Source organism: Diadema setosum, chromosome 2 (genome assembly GCF_964275005.1).
Source record: "Diadema setosum chromosome 2, eeDiaSeto1, whole genome shotgun sequence".
NCBI lineage: Eukaryota > Metazoa > Echinodermata > Echinoidea > Diadematoida > Diadematidae > Diadema > Diadema setosum.
The window spans coordinates 7731292-7740663 of NC_092686.1; the positions used below are offsets into that span (position 1 = coordinate 7731292).

A 9372-nucleotide genomic window follows, 5' to 3' on the forward strand; every position below is an offset into this window, starting at 1 on the left:
AAAGATGAATATTCATTCATATTCATATTACATGTATGTGCGTGCATGTGTTTTCAATTGTCTCTTCATAACTGATGTCAATCTTCCTGAAAGCAGATGCATTTTAGAGCAATGATGACATCAGAACAGACAGAAATACTCTTAAAAGAACACATTAGCCAAAATGAATAACAAAAACCAATGCATTATTGATGTAGCATTTTACTGCACATACTACTGAGGCATGCATCCACAATAATACCAACAAAGTCAAGCAGGTGTTCTCGTATGAATAGCAGCCATACACATACGTGTATTGAGGAAAACAATATGCTATTGCACCATAATCTACATCACATAAGTAGAAATGACAAACAAAGGTGATATCAAATAGAAAGTTTGAGAATTTGTAAAATTTCTCTTTTTTTTTTTCCACCTTCTTCTTTACGAGCACTGCCCCCTCCTTGTCAGTTTCTTTTTCTGCTTTGTGCACTGCCAGCGGAGTTTCTTAGATGGCTGGGAGCGGCAGTCAGACTCGCAGTTGAAGGCGGGCTCTGCCTTTTCCATAAAAAACCACAGATCCTCCCTCCTTTTGAAGCAGTCAGTGTACGCCGCAGTTTGCTCCCAGGCACAGGTGGCGCCATTGTCCTCCAAAGACGGCGCGCATATAGAGTAGAGAGTCTCGCAGTCCTTCCCGCCATACTGCTGGGATTGGATGGGGTTGAAGAAGCAGAGATCGGTGCTCCAGAAGCCGGATTCCTGGCCCGCTAGGACCAGCTCTCCCCACATGCGCTTGGCGACACGGGCAGAGCTTATCTGCAAGCAGACATTGTTGTGATGGTTATGAATAACTCCCCAGAGGAAACAAATATCTTTAATCATTGGTTCTTAAAGGGACTGTACAGTACTGGTTGAGGTAAGGGATTCATGTTTTGAACATTTCTAAGTGAGATAATGAGAAACCTCTTATGAAATATGAAAGAGCATGTGATTTTAAGAAGGATTCGACGTTTATTTGATGAAAATTGGTTTTGAAATGGCTGAGATATAAAAAAAAAATGATAATAATAAAAGGCGACAGCCACAACTTTATTTTGAGGTCTTTGTTTCACCTTGTTTTTGGATATCTCAGCCATTTCAAAACTGATTTTCGTCAAATAAACTTTTGATATCCTTTAGAATTGCATGCTCTTTGACATCTCATAGAGTGGTTTCTGAATATCTCGCAAAATGTTAAAAGCTAAATCCTGACCTCGACCAGAACTGTACACACCCTTTAACCCTTTGGAGATGACATGGGATTCTGCAGAAGATGAATGACTTTTACGTATTCTCAGAGATTACTTGCTTCTGTAGCACCCGTATTCTCTATTATGCTTTTATAGGTTGCATTGTATTGTTTCAGGCGATCGATATACTGTGTTAGGAAAATATTCCAGTAACAACACCAATAACCAATATTCCAATGATGAAAGATTAGCGTTTCTATCTATCTCTGTTCTTTGTCTGCATCAAAACTGCATGCATTTTTGTCTGAATTACCTTTTCAGTTGTAGAAGTGCACTTATTTTGCTGTAAAGCCCATGTAAAGATGTACACAGCGATTGGGGCTGAGCTCACAAGATTTTGACTTTTGCTGACTGGATTGTGTGCCCTTATAGTGTATAACAAAAAAGGTCTGTGAGCCCAGCACATGCTCTATTCTTATCTCATATGCAATTTTGATGGCACATGTTGTTGACTGTGTGAAAAGGGGATACTATTAGTTACCCCCTGCTTGTTCATGAAATACGGGCAAATATCTACGGTCTGGTGCCATATTCCATGAGGCCGGAGGCTGAATGGAATATGGCACCAGACCGTAGATATTTGCCTGTATTTCATAAGAACAAGCAGGGGGTAACGATTTTATCTTTTTAAGTGTAGATCTACATTTTTGGGCGTTGTGCTAACCTTCTTCTCCTGATTTCCTCTTGTGAATGATGTTGAAATCGCCGGCACCATACAAAGGAATACATAAGGTGTCATCACTTTGGGCCTCCACACTTATTTCAACCCGGAAGTATGTAAGAGGCACTACAATGGGAGGGGAGACAATGAGCTGAGGACCTTTTTTTTTTTTTTTTTTTTTTGCTTGTCAGCTGAAGAAACCCGGAAGTGGATGGGAAGAGATGAGCTGAGGACCTTTTTTTTTTTTTTTTTTTTTTTTTTTGCTTGTTAGCTCATGAACCCGGAAGTGGGCCCCCACAATTTTGAAAACAGTGCGCCGGCCCTGATGTTGACTTACGTATCGCGAGCTGATTATGCGCGCATACGTACACGCGCAGCTAGCTGTGTAATATCATGACGTCATATCACGGAATACGGAAAACATTCAGTGGCCGATTTGGGCATGCGCACAATATGACCTTATTCACAGAATACGGGAAATATTCAGTGGTTGGTCTGAGTAACACAGGTAATTCGTGATTTTATAAATTACGTGGTTGACCAATGAGATTACAGAATTCACGATCACTAAAAGGTAAATAATGTTACTGCTTGACTGCTTTTGCACTGGCAGATTACCAACCTGTCCGTTCTCTGTCGATGAGCAAAAAGAATCTTCTTTGGGCACATTAAAGGTTCTCAGAGAATTTGGGAAGAAGCAAGTTTAAATCCAACAACACAATTGAGGAGAATTAGAGAACACATGAATTAAGCTTTAGTCCTTGATAGTGATTGTCTTGTCAGGAACAAGTTGCATTTTATCTTACCTCACAGGATATGCATTGCTCGTTGTATTTCCCCTCAATGCCAACCCTCTGTTCCGAAGTTAAGTTAGACCACGGGACAGCAAGGCCATCACACTCTGTCACATTTAGAACACCATTGCGCACTTTCCCTAAAGAAAAAAAAAGTGAGAGTACAAGAAAGGAGTATTTATCAGCTTTTCACAGTTTTTGGAACCTTAACCCGTTGAGGACGAGTCCCGAATATACTCAGGCAGTTGTCTATGGGAAATGCGTGTTGTAGCAAAATTAGTCCATCCTCAACGGGTTAAAGACATGGTAGTATGGGGATACCATAGAGTGGGAAGGCTGTCCAAGCTTGGATATTTTTAGAATTCTTGTAACAAAATTGTGTACTGCTTTTTCACTATACTTTTTAGGGGAAGTACACACATAGCTAAATCTTGACTGGAATGGACCGTTCCTGAAGACCTTATGTTTTGATTCCTGTGCTGACGGGGCTACTCATGGTTTTTGCACGTACTCTGGTTGGCAGCAAATGAAGATTTATTTTATTGGGCCACCCATGCATTCCCATGTTCGTTCTTGTCTTTTGAAGATAGATAATGCCCTATTGTCTTTGCACAAGGTATTTAGCAGTCTTTGATAAGTGCAAATTTCCTGAATTGAATGAATGAAAGTTTATTCCAGGTCAAGCAAGCTTCAGTCTTCACAATAGGTATGTATTCATCATCCTACAGACTAGACTACCACAGTTTGCCTGGTTTTAATAGCAGCTTTGCAACTTATTGAAAGCATAGTATGTTTACATTTATCGTGTTCACACTTATATATGAAGAGTTTGTTTGCAAAAACCGATAAGTCCATTTTTGATGATTTTGAAGTACGGTCTCTGTCATAAAGTACAAAATAATACCTTTTAAATGATATATTGGTCACTACATATAAAGGTACATTTTTGAAGTTATGGTCAAAAGAAGCAAAAATTTTCTTATTATTCTCCTTATTTTTCTTGACCTTCAATCGCAAATATCTCCATTTGGCAAATATGGACTTATCGGTTTTTGCGAACAAACTCTTCTATATATATATATATATATATATATATATATATACATATATATATATATTAGTTTTCTATTTTTTTGCCATCAGCTACAGGGGAGTACACACATGAACTGAATCTTAAGTACCTCGGCTCAAATCTCGTATAAAGGTAGTTTGTGGCATATATCAATGCATGATATTGAAAGTACCACTTTAATGGCTAAGATATGGAAACCTGTTTTATAAGAGGTTTCTGCCACCACTTTTATGTAATAGTGTTCCAAAAGAATTTGTGCGGAACTCACCTGCGATGAGATATTCTACATCCATCTCTGGAGTGGGAATTTCACATTCCCAACGAGGGGTGTAAAAATCGACCTCCATGCCCTCTTCGGCCCAAGAAATACCCTTGAAAGTGTCAATGACTACACCTCGGTAGCGGATGGCAGTGCTGTAATATTGGTCTACCACTCGGAAATCAGAATCCACAAGGGCAACTCCAGTCACCATCAGTTTGAAGGCTAAAAAGAACAAAAACATATTAATGATTAGAATATACTAGTAAGTGACCTATTGCTTTAAATTTGACACTCTATGTGCTGTATGATAAAGCTGTGGTGAATTTCTATGTGTATGAGCAAAAGGTTAATTTGCAATGAGATTAAGAGCGCATCTGTCAACTTTACAACGCTTTATTCAGAGAAATAATGTCTGAAAATTAAAAGAAGTAGGTGAACACCTAAAAGTTCCAAGCACTATGTAAATTACTTACTGATTTACCATCATGAAGAGCACTAAAATCCATTTACCCCCTTTTTGTAAGCTGGATGTCAATTTAAGTGTTTTTGATTAAAAACATTAAAACATATAAATTGAATTTGTTAAAACTAGTATATTCTGAGCATGGTCCCCCTGCCAGTCCTTTCATACAGTAATCTTCTCATAGTTAATGTAACAATATACTTCTTATTTTCTTGAATTGAATTACATTGCTAGGATTTGATACTTAACATTTTCCTTGCCCATATGTCTTTTTTTTCTTTCTTTCTTAGATCTTCTTTTTTTTGTTTTTTGTTTTTTTTTTCTTTTCAATTATTTGCACAGCAATATCTCCTCTGCATTTCTGTACCGTTCTAAACCACAATCAATTCTACATTTTTCGTCCCCGTCTATTGATATGCAAACAAGGAGGAAAAGTAAAAGAATTTGCTTGCGCAACCGTACGTACCAAGGTCTGCATTGCAAAAGTGTTGCTGCGGATGGACAATAGGACAGATTCCCGTGCACACCACATCGTCAGATGCATTCGAGAAATGCAGAAGAGCCAGAAGAAGAAGAAGATTGCCAAAGAAACAAAGACACCGTTCATGCATGGTGCCGAATGTCGATCGCAAGACTGGTAGAATAAGCGTAGAGCGATTCCTATGGCCAAAACACAGATTCTCTACACACAAGAAGGGCGGGTCCGTATCTGCATCTACAACACCACGACACAGGATCTGTTGTTCCTCAAGTGAATTGTCCAAACTAGCTCTCAAGATGGTCTTTCTTTTCCCACTCTATCCTGCACTACTTGACCAGCCAATGTTGTCTACTAACTTTTTATACCCGAGAGACGTGTGGAACATCTGAATCATTTCTACAAATTTTTTATCCTCTCTCAACCTCTGTCTCTCTTTTTCTTCACACACACACACACACACACCCACACACACAACTTGGTGAGATAATGTTATCTGAGCTACCAACTCTTTTTCTATCTTGAAGCTATTTCTTCCATACATGGTCAGTCACTCATTATTTCTTATCAGATGTCGGGCCACATAAAGTCTACCAATGTTTGTAACTCTGAGATGGCCGAAGTGGACAAATGAACATCCTCCGTTGTATTTCTTCTATGTTTTCTTAGTCTGCTTTTTCAATCATGTGTTCATCATATCCGTCTGAAGGTTTAGTGGCGCCAGCTCAACCCAAGTAATGATTTACCAGAAGCTGGTTTGGTTTCCTACAAAAGGGAAAAACTGATAAGAACAAGGAAATTCGTATCAGGGTAACCGTTACGCAACGTGTCTACTTAAATAGCTAATAATCCTATCAAGTTTCACCATGGAGCTACCTATGGTGCCACACAAGCTTCCCAGAAACCACTGGTTACAGATAATTTGTCTCTATGTTTTTTTGTTTTGTTTATTTCCCCATCTCAAGTTTTTCTTGCTGATGTTGATGTTTTATTGATAATACAACCAAATCACTGGCATATGACAAATGAGCAATACAGTTACTGATATATTCATCACATATCAATGTGCAGATGCTGTCATCATTCGATGATACAGAATGAGAAGTTTGAGAAACACAATATTCAAGGCAATATTTATCATCAATCATGTTTTAATTAAAACAATCATTTTATCATGGACTAAAAAGGATTGTTCATGGTGGCATGCTGTGAAGCCTTAAAACTACAAATGAGATGAAATAGGTACTTCTTGTGTTGCACCAATCAAGTTATCACTTTCCCAAATTTCCTTTGTCAGAATTTGATATGTTTGCCTGGTGTATTACTCTTATTTGATGCATATGTGTGTGTGTGTTGTTTTTCATTTCATTTCATTTTTTTTTTCATTTATGTATATGTATAAGGAATGACATGATAGAAAAATGCATTTATCACCAATGGGTATTTATTAAAACGTGACAATATATGATAAAATTATGATTGTATAATGCTTACTTTACATATACTTGTGTGACCCGTCACGACAAAAGGATCCCAGAGTCGCTGACAGTTGAGCTGAGAAAATTGAGTTTGAAATGCAATCATCAAAATCAGTCAAAACCATCAAATTTCTGTTTTTGGCAAAATGTTGTATTATGATATTTCTTCTATCATTTGCCAAAATTTCGAGGCTAAATTGTCAAAGGAAAGGCAAGAAATTAAAGTTTTTTTCTGGGCCATGATTTTTCGACTTTCAGTGGAACAGAAACGTGTCCAAAGATTTGGATTTAGCACTGCCGATAGACTCCGTCCCCAGCAACGAAGGAGTGGTCTTATTGATCAGTGCATGGCATCCTGGTTACTGATGGAAATAAATCCCAATTGAATTGTTAAAAAAGAAAAAGAAAATGGGGAGACTTCCTCTTTCATCAGGGATGAAAATGCTAAGTTATCTTTGTTGTGATATTAACCGTTGTATTAATGGGGAAGTCCGGACAATTATCAGCAGTTTCCCGTGTAAAGAACAATATTTCATGAACCTATTACCTTTTTCCCGATGAGAAAAGACCATCAGATACATTTACTATGATTTTTTGAAAAAATAAGGTAATTATTCGTGTTCGAATCCGTCACGAGCAGTCCTTCGTACTATCTGTCCCAGGATGCATTGCGCGTGACGTATCGGGCTCAGTTTCCTCAGCTGAGAGCATCGCGAGCGCAGCCCAGCTACGCATCGATCTCCAATTGCACTGCTGACTGCAGCGCGGTATCTGCATGCCTGCCAAGGGCTGCCTAGTTAGGCGCTACCGCAAGAGTCCGTACACCGTTTAGGAGTAATGTTGCCAAGCGCTGTATTCCTTTATTCAAATCATTTTCAATATATCGTCGCTGGGGCGACAAGACCTCGTATCTCAAAAATGTCTAATGTTCAGGAGAGCCAAAAAACATTGCGGCCGAAGCACTATACTGAATGGGATAGCCGTTCCTTTGACATGCCGTGGTGGCTTCATTTTTGGGGTAAGACAGCTGGGATTTGGACAGGACATCATTTAACCGATTATTTGACCACTAATGCAAAAAAGTCATTTTCACCAAAATTTGAGATACAAGGTCTTGTCACCCCAGCGACGATATATATATGTGACCCGCTACAACAAAATGATCCTAAAGTCGGGCGAGGTCGATTATTTGAAAATTGCATGATATAATCCCCTAATCTTTCTGCTTTAAATTGATATATAACACATTTTATAAAGATAATCGGCTGCGGAGATATCGATGTTTAAAAGAGAGCATGTCGAGACGTCCGGAAAATCACTGTTTCGAGAAAAGCGCCCTAAAAGTCTTCCTTTCGACGCAATCGCGATCAAGGGACACGCAAGTCAGTTTTCACCTCTGGACAATAGAAGGTAAGCCCTAGCAACCCCCGAAGAATTCATTCAAGCACATCAGCGTCGGCGGTCTTCTCACCAACCAATCAGTGACCAGGATGTGAGAAGCGGCTGAGCATAGCGCACCCCGCCCGCACGCACCAGTCGACTGGGCAGTGTGCGAGCTTCACGCTTCGGTTAGCAGCAAGCAGCAAACTGACCAATGAGATCACTCTGGTCGTTGTTAGGGGCGGAACCTATCTGTGGCGCTCAATCCAAATTTTTGAACCAGTTTCTGCTTCGTTGAAACGCCAAAAAAACATGGCTCAGAAAAACGCTATTTTTTGGTCTTTCCTTTGATCATTTTGCCTCAAAATTTTGACAGATGATAGAAGACATGTTAGACTCCAATAATATATCAAAATCAGAAAATCGTAAGTTTTGACCAATTTTAATGCTCCGACTTCAAACTCGATTTTTACGGCTTCGACCGTGCGCGACTTTAGGACCTTTTTGTTGTAGCGGGTCACATATATATTTAAAATCCGTCAAAGATTAATATAAAATAGTCGCAATTTTATGACATTTTTATTTTATTGAAATATCATATGTATAATTGTAATATTGCCGTACTTATTTGTGTCCATCCCATCATTTACATGTACATTCATCGGCTACTGTATTGTTGCCATCACAGTGATCAGGCATACATTTACAGAAGTACGTCTGCTGCTGCCAAATGCTATCACAATCCGCGATCGTTTTTTTTTTTTTTTTTTTTTTTGACTTCTGAGTGTGAACAATCTGAGTTCAGTCTGTCAATTTCAGAATTATTGCCTCTCTTGTTGTCCGAGACTGTTGAGTATGTCAAAGTTATACGGTCGTAATTTACCACCATCAGAAGCAATAACATACACATGTAGATCATGCCGCGTGCATCGGCGGATCCGCTGCATGGCCGGAACCACGCGGTACGCTACCGCTTGCTCGACCCATATCGCCGTTGCTCATGCAGGGCTCCCCGAGCCAGCTGACGCTCCAAACACAGAGCAATGTGGGGCTAATATGTCACGCCGTCCCGTGATCTTTCTAGCCGGCGTACAGAAATTGAACAGTTACAATTCAAAATTAGTGATGCGAAAAAATCGATTGTGACGAGTTGGGAGGGTATTTTTTAATGAAACTTAGTCATTTTGGTCTTTGATTTATGTAGATTATGGTGAAATTTAATCAAAATCGTCCGGACTTCTCCTTTAATATCCTACCAGCATTCACAATCTCAGTGTAACCAAAGCAATTAATTGCTTTATCATATTCAAATACATGTAGAATGAGGGAATAAAATGGTTATAGATTGAACACTCAAAGTAAAACATAAGATTATATATGCTTCTCTCATCATTCTTTCTTTTCAACAGAATATGATTGTAATCAAATGTTAAGCTTTATTCAATTAAATTTTGATACTAATACATTGCACTGACTTTTGAGGATACATACAAATTTCCCACTGTTGAGATATCAT

At 38.9% G+C, this 9372-nt stretch overlaps 1 protein-coding gene across 1 annotated transcript; it reads right to left on the reverse strand.

The window, feature by feature from the left end:
• Positions 1 to 423: 423 nt before the first annotated feature.
• Positions 424 to 5131, reverse strand: LOC140238061 (metalloproteinase inhibitor 1-like). Its single transcript, XM_072317988.1, has 4 exons — positions 4987 to 5131; positions 4064 to 4279; positions 2736 to 2863; positions 424 to 795 (listed from the first exon to the last, which is right to left on the reverse strand). The coding sequence occupies exons 1-4, from the start codon at positions 5129 to 5131 to the stop codon at positions 424 to 426; spliced, it is 861 nt and encodes a 286-aa protein (XP_072174089.1).
• Between the last annotated feature and the right edge of the window lie 4241 nt (positions 5132 to 9372).